The sequence below is a fragment of the Vanellus vanellus genome (genome assembly GCF_965231255.1).
Source record: "Vanellus vanellus genome assembly, chromosome: 2".
NCBI lineage: Eukaryota > Metazoa > Chordata > Aves > Charadriiformes > Charadriidae > Vanellus > Vanellus vanellus.
In genome coordinates, this window is record NC_138906.1 from 147,784,242 (window position 1) to 147,802,972 (window position 18,731).

The following is an 18,731-nucleotide window of genomic DNA, read 5'->3' on the forward strand; positions in this document are numbered from 1 at the left end:
CTAATGCGCCTTTAAATAGCCTTTTTTAAAAAGGCTTCTATTTAATAAATTTCAGGTGATATAATATTACAAAGCATAGTGAGAATTCATATGAAAATCCTTACTTGGCTGACAGCAATTCTCGAAGATAAGGTTGTAAAACAACACTATCACATAGTAATTTCAGTATGAAATGAGCATTTGCCTTCCGATCCTTTGATTCCACTACAGATGGTTCAGTAGAAGGACCTGTAATAAGAAAAAAAAATTGCAGATGCACAGTTTTTCCTCAAAAAATTACTACCTATTAAAAGCAAATAATTTAATGTTTCACTGAGGTGATTAATCAGTAGCTTGACTATTCAGTGGTTTGCCAGTTCCAGCAATATTTCACTGACGTACTGTAAATTTCAATTCCAAATCACATTTTGAAATACAGACAGTAATCCCAATTTCATGCTGATTACCATATTTTTACATATTTATCATTCCCCAGGTAAAAATAATTTTTACATAAAACACAGCATGGTGCTTCATTTACTTTCTGCACACTCGTGAAATTCTCCTTCAATCCAATCTTCATCTGATAAGAGGCATTTTCCAATGCAGAAAGTCTGTGCAAGCGAAGACAGCTTTTGAGATCATTTTCCTTCTAAAGCATAATCAGATAAGCAGTATGTCCTCACCTGGTATCGTGGAGGTGCTAGGTCCTTGGCCGGTGCCAGTCGCTGCTGTGGTAAGAGATCCCACAGCGGGGGCCAGGATAAAATCAATGTCACCATCTTTCAGTAAACAGAACAGCAGGATGTATATCAATACATAAAAACATCCCTAACAACATGCTCTTTCTGCAATGTCTAACACACTGCAGGTTTTCTGTATTTAATTGGTAGTCTTTCCTACAAACGGCCACATTCCTAGATTAGTAATGTAACTCGACATTACAAAACACGCTTCACAGAAGTTTGACACCAGCGTTAGAAAGACACATAGTGGATTTAAAAAAGGCTGTTAAGTCTTCAGTAAATTCTTAAAGCTACCTCCATGACCTCTTGCTACCTCAATGACATTAGGTATTTCAGTCTCACGCTGAAATCGAAGTGATTCACCTTAAAAGCCATCAGTTCCTGCATTAAATCTCTCATTCTACAGTCTAATGAGATACATGAGCAGACTTACCCGGATCCATTGCAGGAGGATCTGGAACCCAGCTGGGAGGAGCTATTGGTGGAGAAACCGGGTCCTGGTGATCACTTGATGAAGCACCAGCTTCATGTCTACCCAATCCAGCAGCTCTCAAGGACCTTCTCATCATTTCCCTTAATCTCAAACTGAATACAAAACCAAGGTAAAAAACACTATCTCATTTTCATTTCTAATTAGAACATTTTAAAGCAGAATTTCACACTGGAAAAGGGAAGCAAACTCTTCTTATCTTCATTTTTCTTCAGCATAAAAAAAACATTCTATGACTCTATAAAGAAGAATGAGCAAAGAGGTATTTTTCATTCCTGTATCCCATTTCGTTGCAACAGAATATAACGGCCTTGGAAGAAGAGTCAAGTATCAAGCCAGATTTATTTGAGTCCACAACACTTCCCTAGTCACCACAGCACTGCCTCTCTTGCAGGGAGCAGCATCTGATGGGCATTATTACCGCTATTCGACATTCCTTTCACCCCAAACTCATTGGCAGGGTTGTTAAGCTTGTGCAAGGATTTGCTCTTGTTGCTGATGTTTTTTAAAATCTAACTGCAAGAGGAAGTTAATGAAAGAATAAAAACAGGGCTGGGAAGTTTTTTGGTTTTTTTTTTTTTTTTTGAAAAGTCATTTGTTTGAAGCTACTCAACATGAAAGTACTACTTTACTGAGGATAGTCAGTAAACAATTTCAAGAAATTCTGTATCATCTTACTAAAGGGAAAGGTGGTACAAATAAGGTAGAAATCAAAGAACCCAGTGTGATACATAGAAGTACAAACATAAAGGTGGTTTTGTTTGTTTTTTGGTTTTTTTTTTTTTTTTAATTGCACTTCCTCTTAAGAGTAATGTCTCCTACAGAATGTTGGAGGGAAGCTTCAACCCTCACCCTTATCTCCCATATCAAAAAGATAACAGTGATGAGGACTGTGTCTTGGGAAGGATAAAGACATCATTTTATGTCAATTGCTTTGAATACAGAGCTAAGTAAAAAAATTGTACTATACCCTCATCCAGAGTGCTCTGAACTGACTAGAACTCAGTACAGATACCATCAAATTCCCTTGACGTGAGTACCACTCAGTTACCATCATGGAAAGAGGCACAACGTAACTGTCATCAGAAATTAGGATTCTGTCAGGGTCAGAAACCTATCCTTTAGAGCCGCCTTGATACAAAGGACTCACCACCAGTGTTATGTTGATCTCAGTATTATTTATCTGCATAAGCGACCACCTCCCTCAGAAACTCTCTTAAAAGAACAAGCCTGGGTGCTATTACAGTACTTCCGTGATCCTTAATTTTCCATGGTAAAGAACATCAGAGCTTATCCTCAAGTTCCCTTTCCCCACAAGGAGAAGCATTTCTGCTTTATAACTGAGGAGACAATGCCTCAACCGCAGAAAACAGAATTAGTTTAGAAATATACCACCATTAGTTCTCACACCAAAAAAGACTTCAAAAAAACCCCAAACACTAGAGCTCTAGTTTGGTACTTGAAGAAGTGAAATCTGACTTTAAGCTAGCAATAGAGCCCATTCTTAAACTAGACTGAAGGAAAGAATTAATAAGAGATTGGCAATTAATATAGAAATTAGCATGCAAAGAAGAAAGAGTTAGTCCGTTTACCTTCTGCTGCTTGATGATCCTGCCCGATTTCCTGGACCATTACTTGACACAACGGAGATTGCATTTGCAATAGCTTCAACAGCTGAGAGCCTTTCAGCAAATGTATTCCTTTCAGAGCGCTCTGCTTCTGAAAAAATTAAGAACATGTGTTAATGCCAAAATTTCACTTGGAAAAATTATAAGGAAGGAGTATAAAGTATGAAATGCCACTAAACGTAAAATGTTCCCTGCATTTTTATTTTATTTTATTTTAATATTTACAGGGACAGAGTAGGCTCATATACAAATTTTTATTTTGGATGAGCTTAACCATGGTTCTGACTGGGTTTGGTTTCTAAAAGGCCATCAAGGAAGGAAATTCAAGCCACCCAAAATACAGAACAAGCTTTCAGTTTTCAGTATCATCAAGAGACAAGGACCTATCACATAGGTGATTGCTGACACTTGCTGAGTCAAGGCTTCAAAAGCAAGGACAACCAAAAAAACCCAGAACACCACAAGAAAAGACAAACCCTACATTTCACAATGAGCAGCTATGAACAACAATGCAAAGTTGTGGGCTTTTAGGATACACAATCAACTTATGAGCATGCTTAGGTAAACTGTGTTATGAGTATAATAAGGTAGCACAATCAACTCAGAAAGAATAAGCATTTATTTTAACATTTCTAAGCATCATAACACTTAAAGGTCCTAGTCATAATGAGGACTGAATTGTGCCAAGTTCTACGCAGAATATAAAAAATTGCCTAGTTGTACAGTTACAGTACAACTTGAAACAGCCACCCGAATCAAAAACCTAAAGTAGGTTTATTTATCTGCAAGATAAATACACAGATAAACCAGTAAAGTTAACTGTACAAGGTTTGCACAGGGTAACAGTCATTGCTTCTTTAGGAGCTACTGACAATTAAAGATCACATAGCCACTACATAGCGAATTACAAATCGCTAGAGCCATGGATCCAGAAAGAACTAAAAGAGAAGCCACTTTCAGCATGATACAGGCCAGGAGAGGGGCAATTTTCCTTTCAACAGAGTGAAAGACAATTTTTGGTACAAACTAGAAGAAACGGGTGTATTTCTGAAAAAAAGAAAAAAATTTCCTTGAAGTGAGTCTTATCGTTCTTTCAGGACATGTCTCAAAGTTGCTATGGTTAATGCTCACTAGTGCTCACTTTCCATTTAAACGCTTTTCAGACTGACAGTCACCATCCTCTGCATGCATATTTTCTCCACTGAGAGTACTAAGACCTGGATAATTCCCATTTTTTTTTCTTTTCAAAACAAGAATGTATTATTAATATTTCCAACTTTGAGTTCGTAGAACAAGGTAATTTGATGGCATTTGTCAGCTTTCATAGTATGTTTATTCTTTAGATCTTTCTACTCATCGCTGCCTGAAGTAGCAAAGATTTAGGTTTTGCTTGCGCAGGTTTCTGAGACAAAAATCACCTACTACCACAGCAGATGACTATCACGCACTTAGCAGAATACTACTCTTGTGCTCCTATAGTTCTACACTAGTTGGCCCATAGTTGCAAACGCCATTGTATTTATGCTGTACTCTTTTCTAAGACCCACTAGTTCTTTTAACTCATGACCCATCACAACATACTTCGGGACCCCTCACACAGAAGGTCACAGCTCTTGAAAGTGATCCCTCAAGCAACACAACCATTCTCTGCAACAGAGAGATTTCATCTATCTTTGGTGCCACACTAAACCGTAACTGAATTTTCACTGTTCCACTTATGAAGTTAGTATTCATTATTGGAGACCCATCAATTGTAAATGCTCTGGCTTTAAGCACAATTTGCTGTTCTGTTGCCTAATGAAGTCTGTCCCAATTCTCTAGAAAAAACTCAGCTTGTAGGTATTCAGTACAGTTATCTGACATTTAGTATTGTAACTCTTCAATGATTCCACACGCTTTGGACATTTCTTTTGGACCCGTCTTTTCCAAGATCCTTTCTACTGGTGAGACTGAGGAGTCTTTGCAGGTCTGGGGCCACTTTTCCTGCAATTCATTTATCCAGTACTGCGGGAGCTATGGTGAAATAGGATCCGAGAACACAAAAAAAAGCTTATCCCTGCCCTCAATATTGCCTTTCCGCCACGTAAGGAGGAATCTATATCAAGAAGAGCAAAGGATCTCAGGCAGGTATTAACTGGGAAGGGGCAGTATGTTCTGCCATTGTTAAGGAATATCATACCTGGAGTCTGGAATCGAAGCTTTTACATGTAAATCAAATTTCTTTTACAGTTTAACAGGTGGCTGTATAACTTACAAACAGTAACATTAGTTACCACTGCCCTCCAGACGATGCACAGAAAATAAGTTTGTCCTAATATCCATCACTAACAGTTACAGTGGAAGGTGAATGCGATTTGAATCTAAAGATATGAATCCCCTTTTAAAACAATTTTTGTGAGTGGAAAGAGAGAGGCAGAGGGGTGTTAAAAGTCTACCAGGTTCATGTTTTATTTTTCAGAAAGTTAAATTACATCCAAATAAACTGAAAAAAAAATGGAGGTTTACTGAAAAAAACATCAAGGTTGCAAAGACAAGCACTCAAATTAAGAAAAGTCAGATTAAGTTTGCCCATGCATCCTTATTTCAGCTTCCTTGGATGCTTATAGTAAAACAATCTTTAGTTACACGGTTGGGTATTGTTTGGCTGGTTGGTTTAGGTTGTTTTTTTGTTTGGTTTTTTTTTGTTGTTGTTTTGGGGTTTTTTTTGTTCCTTCCCCACCCCCCCGCAACAAGACCCCTGCCTCAATCAGTGCACAGGATGGACGACACACTAAAGATGAAAGGTTGTACAATGAGCAAGCTGTTTATGCCCTGTTCGCTGCAACACTTGGAAGGCACGCAGTAGGGCAGCAACAGCTTGGTAAGGAAAGCAACAAGCACTGTCTTGTGTTTAACGCCACTGAACATCACTTCGGAGAACTGGAACCTATTTCTGCCACATCTAACAGCACACAGAACTTTGTGAAACAAGTTTTTACAGATGGTCGTGATACATTTTGCTCATTTCTATACAACTAAAAGGTGCCTGACTCACAGAAATAATTAACATTCACAGAACAACTAAAACTACTATTAACCCAGCTCTAGAATGAAGCCTTTTGAGATAACACCTACACAGAAAAATGAGATCAGGCCCTAAGCTTCTCAAACAGAACCCTCAAAATTAGTTAATAGCTTTGCATACAGAAAAACTTCAGGCTATAATACCTTCAAAAGATGAGAAATCTGCAGCATCACCCCATTTTAGAAATAGGGATATGAAGAACAATTAAGGTCTATAAATGACTAAAATTCAATGACAGCACCATACAAAAATCCCACAAGGAAGTTCATTCATTATTCAGTGCAGGGTTTGTATGGTGTGCAATAAGTAAGGAATGGGGCCACACACTGAATGATGAGGATAAAAAGAAATATTGAATAGCTACCCATTCGGTGAGCACCGTCCATCTTGTGCACTGAATGAGGTAGTCCTGTGGAAAAAATAGTATGACGGTGTAATTAAAGACCATTTCACAACGCATACCCGTGTATAGCACATGGGTAAACCTAATTCTGACATTTCCTAATTTTGGAGTGCTTGACTTAGCAACCTTGTTTATACTTTTTATATAACGGTATTTAATAGACATTTTTAAACGGTGTCAGTAACTGGCATCAGCAGAAAGTCATTCTTTCACATTTCTTATTGCAGACATTAACATATACTATAACACTTGAAAAATATTAAATATCATTTCTCTTAAAAGCTTACTAGTGATATAATTGGGATATTAGTGATATAAAGATTAAAAAAATACTTGTTTTCATCTAAAACTAACATGGATGTGGAAAGTTTGTCTCTTACAATCAATAAAACCAGCTTATTGTTCTTAACTATTGAATTCTTATAAATCCTTATGAGAGTAATAAAAATGTTGTCTCAGCACCTTTGAAAGGCTAGGACGCATCTTAGGTGCTAAATTTTAAGACACCCATATATGAAGAATGCAGTGTTTATTTCAAATGTTCTTGAAAATGCATAAATAGTTTATTTTCAAAGTATTTTCATGATATTGTTGAGCTCACCCTCTTCCTCTTTTGTTTCTTTGTTGCTGGTTGGAAAGCATACAGACACACAAGCATGCAGAATATTGCGGTTTCCATCACATCTGTGGCCAAGGAACGTCTGCAGCATTTGTGGATTCTGATCCAAGACAACTGCTTGTTCAAGATTCATCAGGTATTGTCTGCAAGCCTCATAGTCACATCGGAGAATGTGCTGCATTAAAGTTTGTTTCTGTACTCAAAAGAATAATATATTTTAACAATTAAAAATACAAAAGGCAGGCATACAAGTTTCCTAAGTACTTCTAGTTTTCTGTTTTTTAAATTAATAGAAAGGTCTAAATCTAGGACATTGGCTGGAAGTCAGTGCAGGAACTGTTGAGAATACACATCATCTCAATTATAGCACTGTTAAAACCAGAAAACAGCACGCATTCAGGCACAGACGAGTAAAAGGAAAGGAGAGGCTTAAGCAGCAGAAGCTACCAGGCTCGCGAAAGTATGCCTTTGGCTTCATAGCTGGGTTCTTAGGATACATTACTTCTATTTCAGGACTACATGTAACATGGGAAAAGCAGTACAACTGAAAAAACTAGGGGGTCTACATTAACTAGCTCTTACATACTTATTTTAACCAAGTAATGTACATGCTGAGACGTGAATGAATAGAAGCCGTTGAAGGTCTGGAAGGCTCACCCCATATGTAACAAGCTTTTCCACAGTGATGGAATACTCCACTGTGAAATCAATCTCAGTCTGACGGGTACACAATACCTCCTGGTGGCAGCACAGCACACAACAGATCTAACTAAACTGCACCAAATCACTGACAGGTTTATACAAGTATGATATATAAATTCACAGTAGAACTATTCATACAGCACCACAGATGAGTACAGAACTCTACAGGCGATTCAAGTGAAAAAATCTTCGCTTCACTCTCATAGTTTCCTAACGTATGGTTCAAATATAAGGTTTAAAAAAAAAAGTAAAAGAGTAAAAAAAAGCACTGCATTCACAAGAAAACAAGTTGTTGGATCCCCCAGAAAAACCATGCACCCACAAAACAAATAAAATTGTATACTGGTAGTGTACGTAAAAAGGTAACAGTTTTAAAAGTAATGCCTAAGAAAATATTACTAGTTAAAAGCCTGATACAGAGGCCATGCACCCCCAAAATGTATCTTTCACTTTACTACGTAAATTTGTTTGTGCTTTCATGTTGCTAAGAGAATCTTCTGCTGAAATTAGTTTATTTGAAATAGTGCAAATATAAATCAGTATCTAAACATGAAGCCACTTTAAGCATAACTTTCTAAAAGCAAGAAAAAAAAAGCATATAATTCTGTAGTAAAGAAAATATTTTACCTCAACAGCCATAATGATAATAGCAGCTTTCTTTTTGATGGTTGAATTAGCAGGAAGATTTGTTAAGGAATGAACACCCATTCCCAGACTACTAATAGGTGGGAGATCAAGCCAGTCCGGGTCTCGTATCCCACCCATACAATCTTTTGCCATTGGATAGATTGTACCATTTCCATCTCTAAGAATAATAGGAGATTCCTACATTTGGGGAAAAAAAGTTTTAACATTAAGTCTCCACAATTTACAAGTATCCTTCCCAAAAGGTCCAGTTCTGCTTGACTACCAACAATGAGAACAGTTTACTTAAAATTCTCATTTACGCCATTGCCTCCTATCATTACAAGTGGTGCAGCACAAGATACCAGATTCCCTTTCTCAAATGCCTGAAATGTGCTAAACATTGTAAATACTATTAAAAATATCTTCTTCACGACATACGTTCATTACGAAACATTACCAATGAAACATACAGTACCTATACTTTTAGCTTACTTAAATGCTCCAGAGAAAGTTGAATACATAGAAATGAAGCATTCAAATTATTTTCCCAAAAAATGTTTCCTTCAACTATGTTAAGTAAAGTATATCGTGTTTGTGGAAGTTACCAGAATGATTTTGGTATTTTTTTCTCAGCACTCCTCATGGATGCCTGCACAGTGTAATCAATCAAATAAAATAAACCACAAAACCTCGAGATGTCATTTTTAGTATCAAATACAGATTTTTGTAACATTTCCATTTATTTTCAACAGTAGGTGTTTCACTTGACCCAATTCCAAAATATAGCTAGATAACAAGTTTACACTAATACAGGAACTACTCTGTCAAGTTTTCTTCCCCCTTTTTTACTTTTTATTCAAGGTAGAATTTTAGTAAGATTATTAAAAGTGCTTAAATGCATTAGATTGCTATTCCCCTTACGCCTTCAAAATAGTAATGGTATCAGCGAGTCTTTCATAACCCGTTTGAAGAACTATTTCTTTACCAGTCTTTGGAAAAGTCTTACAAAAGGCTGTACCATCCCATTCAAAGATGACAGAAGTGAAGTGAGGTTAAATGATTGAGATACAAAACCACAAACCTGTCCAGCTGTAAAAATAGCAACACTTCTCTCATTCTGACCCAAAAATGCAATGCTGCTAGTTGGGAAATTATTTTCCTGTTCAGCCTTTCCTGTGGCAAGGTCAAATATACAGTATCGAACCCAGTTCCCAGTCTTCAGAACAGCATGCACTCCTTCAAAGACACACAAGAAAAAAGTTAATGTCTTTTTCTGTGGCATCTAGTAAAAGAACTCCTAAGTAAAGGACTTTTAAGGAATTACTAAATGTCAATGGAAACAACTGTTCATGTTAGTTTGACAGTAGTTGTTTTCCAGTAGGAAGCGAGACAAGGTAGTCCCACTTACCTTTTGAATCTACATTTACTGCTAGGATCTCTGTTTTTTCAGGAATACACAACTTTTTAGGTGTCCTTTGAAAACAGTCAGGAACTTTCGGAGTTCCACCAGTTTTTACAACCTAAAACATATGTAAAATTTTGAGATTTAATTAAGCACACAATGCTGACATTTCAAAATACTGATTCTTTTCTCAATGTTTCACAAAGACATACCTGCAGTTCATCTATTCTGAGCAGCCTACAGTCTTGGAGAAGAGAAGAAGGATCAGGATCTGAATTAGAACTGCTCTGACAATTTGCATTACTGGATGTGCCTGGAAATTTCACAGCAACGTAAGCACCATCCACTTTTAGCACCTACAAGCAAAACACATCACAGTTTTACCAAAAGCTTTGCATAGAAACTGTTGAAGTTGATTTGCTTCAAAATAAACCAGACTTTTATCAGGAAAAGAAAAAAAGTTTACAATAGTCAGTGATAAAATTCTACAGCTCTTCGTCATTAGTCTTGTTGTTTTGCTAAAATTACCAAAATCTTAACACTTGCGTTTCTTAATGATTTCATAGGTATCCTGAATCAGATCAAAGGTCCCCCCGTTTCAACATCCTATGTCCAACAGAACCCAGCACCAACTGACTACAGAAGCTCCTACTGATACTTCCCTGGTATCTTTCTAGTTTCTATCTACTGGAAACAGCAGGACAACTTCATGTTTAATAACCTGGATAGACCCTTCTCTTCTTAAATTGCCCAATCGCGTTTGGAAATAAACACTATTCTTGTGGCAATGAGTTCCAAACACTGGCTAACATTTCAACAAAACACATCTACACCGAGCCTCTTACTTCTTTAAGTGCCCGTTAGCTCTTGTACTGCAAGAAACAGGAAATTTTTTTTTTTTTTTTGGGCCCCATCTGTTTTGCCTCTGCTGCAGGGTCCTAGTGCTCATTCCTCAAAATGACTATGCATAGTGAAAAAAAGAAGTGTCAGTTTATGGTTTACTACCTGTTCCTTACACCAGATGATAAAATTCTCCACGCAGTCCCTTAGGACTGTCGGATACAGAGAAGTCTATCCAGATATACTTCATGAATCTGCATCTTTCTCTGCCCACCCCCCTCACCACCCCCACCACTCCCCCAGAAATGGAAGTTATTGAACCCCACACTGAGACAGTCATTTCTGAGACTGTAAGCCTCTCTAAAGAGCTGCTGCCACGCATGTCTAATCAGAACTGTCAAAATAGGTTTCCTTGATATAGAAACATCTTATGCTATCACCAAACAGCAAGGTCCTTTGAGTTTCCGGTTGAGACCATAATTTTCTCAAAAGGAAAACAAAGCTAAGAGGGACGGGGCCAGGGGGAAGGACAGAAAATGTTTTGAGTATAAGTAAGATCTCAGTATGCTCTCGGTCTTGATCAAAACTAGATACAAGCAATGGTGAATCTTGATTAGGTCCTAATTTATCAGTAGTTTCTACAAAGAGAGTGCTTATAAAACAATATTAAAGATCTAGATGTAATCAACTTTAACTAAAACATCCAAGACAATGAAAAACATCTCTCAGATTTTCAAGATATTGCAGGCAATAAAAATCCAGGCATTTCCATGTTTTCTCCCAATTCCTCTAGCTAGGTGCAGCCTATCAAGTATGCTAATGAAAAGGATATATTGACAAATATGAAAGTATTAACAGATATTTTTGTAACAAAGATTATTGTGGATGGAGTCAGAGCACTTGTTTCCCATATGCTGAAACTTCACTGTAGTTGCAGAATTCCTAGTTTTAGTAGTAGAGCATCACCGGTGACTGTAAGAATACTACCCCAAAATTTCAAAATTCAGACCTTGTCAAAAGTTTCATGAACATTAACTCTGATATGGACTATATAAAGACAGATTTCGATTGAAACTTGCAAGACAACACTCTAGACAAAAATTGTGATTTTTTTTTTTTTAATTTAATCAAGGTACATTTAGTGTTTTTAAGGTGAACAGATTAACTTGTAAGCCTGAAATCACGTGCCAATGGTTCAATCACAGCTTCTACTCTGACATGTAGAATTTTATTTTTTTTTAAATGACTAAATGTTGCTACAGAAGCATTGTAAATTTGGGCTGTTTCTGAAAACAGAAGATTCTAAATGGTCAGTGCCTAGCAGAGCGTATGAAATCTTGTTTATGAAGTTTCAAATTTATAATCGGGGGTGGGGGAAGAAACACACCTTAAGAAAAGGCACAATCCTAAAATATTTAACATATCCTGTCTTCGTAACTAAACATTTTCTTCTATATGCTTTCTGGCTGCTATTAGTGTACCTACATCACGTTTCACTTACATCACTTTTCATGTGTTCAAAGAAATGCTGACAGTTTTTAAAGTGCTGGAACTCTATGGTGACTCTTTCAAAGTCCACATGGCAAATTTTTATTTTCTTCCCCATTTTGCGGTTCAAGAAGAAAATCATGTATCTTTAAAAACTGGAAAATATGTTTACTAAGATTTGGTTGAGAAGAAATTCACCTCTTCAAAGGGTAACTAAAATGCAGTTCTTTACCTAAACAGTTACTACTATGGCTATGGGCTGTTACACACAAAGGAAATAAAACTATCCATTGACATAGCAAGCAACCAGGAGCTTGAAGTGAAACACCTGATAGCAATTGTGCATAGGAAGCTCCAAAGCAGAGATGTGGTATAACGGTATAATGGGCTAGCACTAAACAAGATAAATGAGAAACATTAACACTCCTCTTTAATTGAAATTATGTAAGTCTGAATTCATTGAAAAACGCATTAACAAAAATAAAATGTAAGAGCTTAAAGGATTTAGACACTTTAGTTTACACAACTAATGTACTTACACTGTTCATATTGCTAACGCAAAAGTTTCATCAATTAGAAACAAGCATTTTACAGAACTACATACGCAAATGTTTGCTTTATTAGGACTAAATTAAAAGAACTGAATCAAACGAATGAAAAAAGCAAGCAATAAAATGAAAGCTTAAAGATTTTTTTCCAAAAGCAAAATGTCTTTTTCGAGCATTTTCAACTACAGGGTAATGAGATCTGATCTTTCTTTTTAATGGAAGAAAAAAAATGAATTGATAAACTTCAACAACTGAAAGATGAACATACTTGTTATTTCCTTTACCCTTACTATCAACCCATTGCCAACTCCTTTAAACCAAAATGCCAAAGAATACCGATTGGAAGAAAACATTCAACTGAAGTCCCTTCCTCAAAAGGAAGCGAAGGCAGGTCCTGAGCTCCACTTCTCCCCTGTTCCCTCTTACGGTTGTTCATTTAAAAATCACATTAATGACAGGTTGAGTAGCCTCTAAAAATAACGTTGACTACCAGCACTTGAGTCTTTCAGAAGCAAACCTGTTTGGATCCACTGGTAATCTTTAGAATCTTTCCCTCTCCAGAATCACCATATTCCTTCTCGAGACACAGCAGCAGCAGACCAGGGAAAATACATTTTTTATTTCTTATCTAATCTCCTTGTTGGAATGGAATAAATTTTAACACTGCAGAAAAGCCTTCTACCTCTACTCTCAAAGTAGAATGAGTGCTTCCAAATAAATACTTACACAATTTTTAAAATATTCAGCTTTGAAGGAATAAAACCAGATTCCTAACAGGGATTAGGTAACTCTTCTAGGACTATATCCAGCCTGAGCTCTTTCAACTTACCCTTCTCATTGGAAGGCTTCAATTTCAGACAGAAATCAAACAAAACCCCAAAAGTTCAAGTGACTGACTAAAATAATACAATACAAAACACAAGCTAAAGAACAAACTACTCAATTCAATTTATGTTTCACAAAATCCCTAGGACTTGATAAACTTTCTGGGCATAGGAACTGCAAAACTAGTAATACACGTTAAGTCTTTCCTGACTGAGGACAACGTTGAGGAACAGAAGCAGTTTGGGGAGGCCCTGAACACTGCCAATGGAAAGCCTCAGACCAAAATGAACTGCAGCTGCCAAAGAAGAAAAAAGCAGTTCCAACCCAGGTTCCCCACCCTTTTGTTCTAACAGTGGTTCCAGATAACCATTTAAGCCATTCCGGAAGAGGAGATCCAGAAGCTAATGTGAGTAAGTAGAACATCCCAATGTGCATGGATAATCTTATAATCGTCACCTCCTCCATCTAATGATAGACTTGGAGGAATAAAGGTTTAATTTTGTTCCAAGCCCATAAAGGATTTAAATTGAAATGAGATTGGAAGATAACATATTCCAAGGAGAAAGGTGACTAAATCCAAGAGTATATCTAGCAGATTCCTGCTTTCTTCATTTCTTCAAGACCGCCCCAACATAAGAGCTTCTGCACTCTTGCCCCACTCTCTGGTCATTTGTTGCTTTGGCACCATACACAATCCACATTTACAAAGCAGCGTGCAAAATGCTGGTTGGACAACCTACTGGTATCTGAATAATCACAAGCAGTCATCTCAGATCTTAGTACTCAGGGGAAGGCTATTACTATATCAAGATCAGCAAGAGCCGAGAGAGAAACAGACATGTTAGAACTTCACATCATCTACCTGCCCACCATTCTACTGACAGAACACAACAGTGGTCTTGGAAGGATTTTAACCAAGCACTTTTTGGAGACACCATGAAGTTGTTGCATATATCCAAAAGTATAAGGAACACAAATTTTCCAGAAACAAAATTATTTCAGGAACACAGGCTGAGCATCAGTAAATCTGAACCTCTTTCCTGTCTCTAAATTCCACTCCCTGAAGTCTAAGTGAACAATTCGTTTTTGTGTAAAACAAAGAATTATCCAAATATTTTAAAAGGTAGCAAACATTTTGACAGAAACTCATGGCTATCACACTTTATTCACTTTATTCTCAAGAATATAAACATTCAAAATTACAGATTCTCTTGCTATAAGTAAAAGGACAGAAATCAATTTTTGTTCCTCTTAGTATTTCAGATCTGAACCATTACATAAGGCTTCACAGATCAATCAGTTTAGCGCAATTCACTTCATGTTGTGACCAAAAACCATCTGCCAAATTACCGGTGCATATTTCTCAAATACATCCCAATATTCACATGCTCCATGACCACCTATTTTACTCAATGACAACACTTTGAGAGAAGCTATTGTTGCTCTACTGACACCATGCTTTGTAAGATCAAGTACTTAAAACAGTGCTTCAAAGCCTTTCCAATTTTCTGAAACGCCAAAAGTAACTAACTCCCAGGTTACATAGGAATAGTATATTCTCATGCAGGGTGCTCATGCCACTGAGGCCACCCATACTAATATATCAAAGATGTGACTTTTTAGAATGTCATTCAGTAAACAAAAGTCCATGGAAGATCAGAAGAAGGTATATCTGGGTGGACCATAAAAGGGTAGGACTTCTTAACCCATGAAGTTTTAAGTGCTCAAACCTGTATGATTATGTTTTTGCAGCTTGAACCTTTGTAAATATCCAAAATTATTTATGAACAGAACAGTCAGATTGTTCAGAATTCAAATCATCTTTGTTCTTAATTCAGCTCACAACCAGCTAATTTACAAAGTAACTGTAAAGAACAAACAGTACTGTTTCACAATAAACATTAACTATTCTGGAGCCTGTAGGAGAACACTGCAGAGTATCCCTTCTGCAGACTAAGGTGCCTCCAGTCTTTTCCATACAATTGCACAAGTAATCCAAATTACAAACAGAACATGTAACAGGGCACAAACTGTATTTACGTTTTTAACCTGGGCACCACTAGGCAAAAAAATTTTATAGTTTTGTCTGCTGCATTCTATCTAAATTCTAAAGATAAAGTGTTACAAAACTGTAAAAGCAAAAGAGCACACGACCATACACATCCCTGGAAAAGGACAGCATGCTTTATGAAGAAAAAAAGCATCTTTGCCATAAATGACTGATATAGAATAGACTCAGCAGCAATAACTCTTCAGAAGACAGCCCGCTTACTGGTTTTAACACTTTAGTAAAAATAACATATAAAAATTTGAGCTCTTCTATATTTATTATAGTAGTTCTTCTTGATGCAGCACACAAAGACAGACACCTTTACAACAGAAAGAGTAAAACAGTCTCTGTCCTGAAAAATCTTGGTATCTAAACCAGGAAGAACAGATAAAGACAACAGGGGCTTACCCAAAGCTAGTATGAGAGGCAAGCAATAGTTTCAGCACTTTCAACTAGATCTCAAAACCCCATTCACAGAAACTGAAGTGTTTCAATGAATTAAGTTGCTCCGTACTCCCTTTTGCAGAAATGACCTAAACCTGATAATGAAAATTCATTGTGGGCCTTTTCCTTTCAAAGATACTGCTCAAGGCAAATCTTCCACTCCTGCACAAGTAAAACTATTAAGGATGCAAGTGAAACAGCCTTGACTAAATCCAACTGCCTTCTGTTGGACAGTTATTTCCTCTTCTGGTAACTTTTTTTTTTTTTTTATCTTCTATGAACCAGGTAGAAAGCAATCCAACCTTTTCATTTTGTGGAAAACCGTTATTGGCTTTCCTGTTGCTCTTATTTTTGAAAAGCATAGCAGAGAACTGTCTAGATGACCTAATCCCTCCTAACATCGCACAACAATGCCAAAAGGAGAAACGTTGTATTTTCCTCTACAGCACTCTTAGTCAGAGCAAAGGTTTACTAGACAGAAACATGGAAAAATTATAGGGACCAAACAAACAGATTTTCTGCAGTAATAAATTAAATAACTTTATAGTCATATTAATGAAGCATGTCATTTCTAATCAAAACATTTCTGTTCTTTGGTTCCCAGAACACGAGAATCACTTAAACATTCAGCTGATGTGTATTTAAAAGTCAGTCACAATACGTGTAAATCTTCACGATCTCACCAGACAAGTGTGGGAGCTACTGCTCAAGTCACAAAAAAATAGTATTTTGGATAAAACCACAGCTGCTTTTCTTAATATTGTGGTCCAAAACTTAAAAGTACCAGAATGTTATTTTTTAAGATTCAGAACGTTTTATTCACAACACATTCAGTCTATTATTGTCATTGTGTTATGAACAAATAAAAACGCAACAAAAGTCATAGTAGTCAGAAACATTCTCAAGAATGCCCTAAACTGTGATTCTTTTAACAGTTACCTTATCTAAAAGGAAAACTTTATTTTCTCCCTTCCCAAAGATGGTGGGACAGTATTTTAGACAAACCTTGCCAACAGGAACATTCTTAACGTCTTCCACAAACACAACTTCCCTCAGAGACCACTGCTCTTCATTCACTTTCTCCTCCTCTTTTGGGGCAGGAGTAGATCGTCGTCGCTCTGAGACAAAAAGTAATTACCAAAGGAAAGACTTGAAATATTTAATCAAACCATCAAAATGCAATGTTCAGTAAACACCAAGCCTTTCCCCCTAAAAAGAGTACTGATGTTCAAATCTAGAAATTAACAAAAGGTTAACAAGAATATGACTTTAAAACCACTTGAAGTCAGTTACGTAACAGTACACTGTGCCACTTTCATGGTTTTCTATGAAATTAACACTAATAAAGCCTATCAGATAAACAAAGCTATTTTCGAGGACATTTAAGCAAAACAATTGGAATACAAGAAACTGTTTTGGCAGGCTCAGATATTTATGCTCTAAGTATCAACACTGCCATCATAAGACCCTTCATTCAGCTCTCTTGCCGTGCTTTGTATCACCCTTGCAAAAAGTCTGCTTGTCCACGCTACGTTTGGTGAACATCTAGAAGAGTAGCAAATGAGGTAGAAAATAGCTATTTGGGCTAACAGCAATTGCAATGCAGTTAGATTTGCTGCAAAGACATTATCTGAACAGTAACTCTAGTACACTCCAGATCAAATTTAAATACATAACATGGCTAAATTAATAGTCAAGAACTTTTATCTCCTGAATTGAGTTTCTATAGTGTAATTAATATTAACATGTTTGAAGTAAGCAGCAGAGAACTTCTAAGCTAACTGTGAAGTTTACTTCAAACACTGGTGCAAAATCCCAAACAAAGTTACAGTCAGTGAAGAATTACAGTGGTATGAAGTGCAAAAGAGAAGAAATAAGTAACAAAAGACTCTACTAGTGCAATTAATTAGTACTGCAAATCTGACCATACAAGATTCTTGGTCACTGAATGAGAGCATTTGATTCTCTAGGTGAACACTTCTTAAACTGCAGTATGTGAACAATTAGAAGAAACAGAAGCAGAGAGAAGATTTCTTCAAATGATGGCATTGTAATTAACCCTTTAAAAATGTATGGTTTAAACGGAGAAAAAAAGCTTTAGAGTCAGTTACATGAGTTCTAATACAGCCTGCATTTAGGTTTTAAGTACAACTTGTACAATAAAACTTCACTCACTGCTTTTGTATGTTAGTAAAGAATGTCTGGTTTTAGACATTTTGTGTAAGAGATGACCGATTACTGCTTTATGCACTGGCAAGGCAAGCTGTGCAAGAACAGCTTAAACTTAAAAGCAATTTTCCAAAGCAAATTCAACTTCTGGGCTGTAAAGAAACTCACTATCACATTGCAATTAAACATAAACAAGTTTATCTTCAGACTTGATCACCTCCTGAAAAATACTTTTGATTCTGAGAACTGATATGCTTACTTAGATACACCTTACATCAAAGTAGTCACTGCTTGCACCAATACATTTAAATTTAACACTGACAATTCACTGATCATCTAAAGTCTATTACAAAAGCCTTTACATACATTGTCATTCAGACTGAAAGACCAAAAGGGACTTTTAATCAGATTCTGAAATTAATACAGAATCTTTGTAGAGCTGTCTTTTATGAAAACTATCTACATAAAATCTACAAAAATATTTTATGTTACTATGAGCTACACATTACTTACTATATGGCATTGATGCACTGCTTGCTATTGAAGATGCATCACTACAAGTGGAAGCTGGGGATGGTGGAGGACCCATTTCAGTTTTCACTGGTTCTTGTTTGCTTTCAGGTCTAGAATAAAAAGCATTACTTAGAATGAAAAAAGAAAAAGGTGAAATTTTTTCTGTGACAATGGGCAAAGTGTTAGTGTGTCCC

At 36.6% G+C, this 18,731-nt stretch overlaps 1 protein-coding gene across 1 annotated transcript in view; it reads right to left on the minus strand.

Annotated features, from left to right (window-relative positions):
• The window catches only part of UBR5 (ubiquitin protein ligase E3 component n-recognin 5), a 96,591-nt gene that overhangs the window by 32,296 nt on the left and 45,564 nt on the right, over positions 1-18,731 (minus strand). The window contains exons 15-25 of the mRNA XM_082499249.1: positions 18,538-18,647; positions 16,861-16,973; positions 9,873-10,016; positions 9,667-9,778; positions 9,340-9,494; positions 8,259-8,456; positions 6,912-7,122; positions 2,808-2,934; positions 1,159-1,310; positions 666-761; positions 105-228 (exon numbers count right to left, since the gene is read on the minus strand). Of these exons, the coding sequence (XP_082355375.1) occupies positions 105-228; positions 666-761; positions 1,159-1,310; positions 2,808-2,934; positions 6,912-7,122; positions 8,259-8,456; positions 9,340-9,494; positions 9,667-9,778; positions 9,873-10,016; positions 16,861-16,973; positions 18,538-18,647 (1,542 nt within the window). The remainder of the gene's footprint in view (positions 1-104; positions 229-665; positions 762-1,158; positions 1,311-2,807; positions 2,935-6,911; positions 7,123-8,258; positions 8,457-9,339; positions 9,495-9,666; positions 9,779-9,872; positions 10,017-16,860; positions 16,974-18,537; positions 18,648-18,731) is intronic.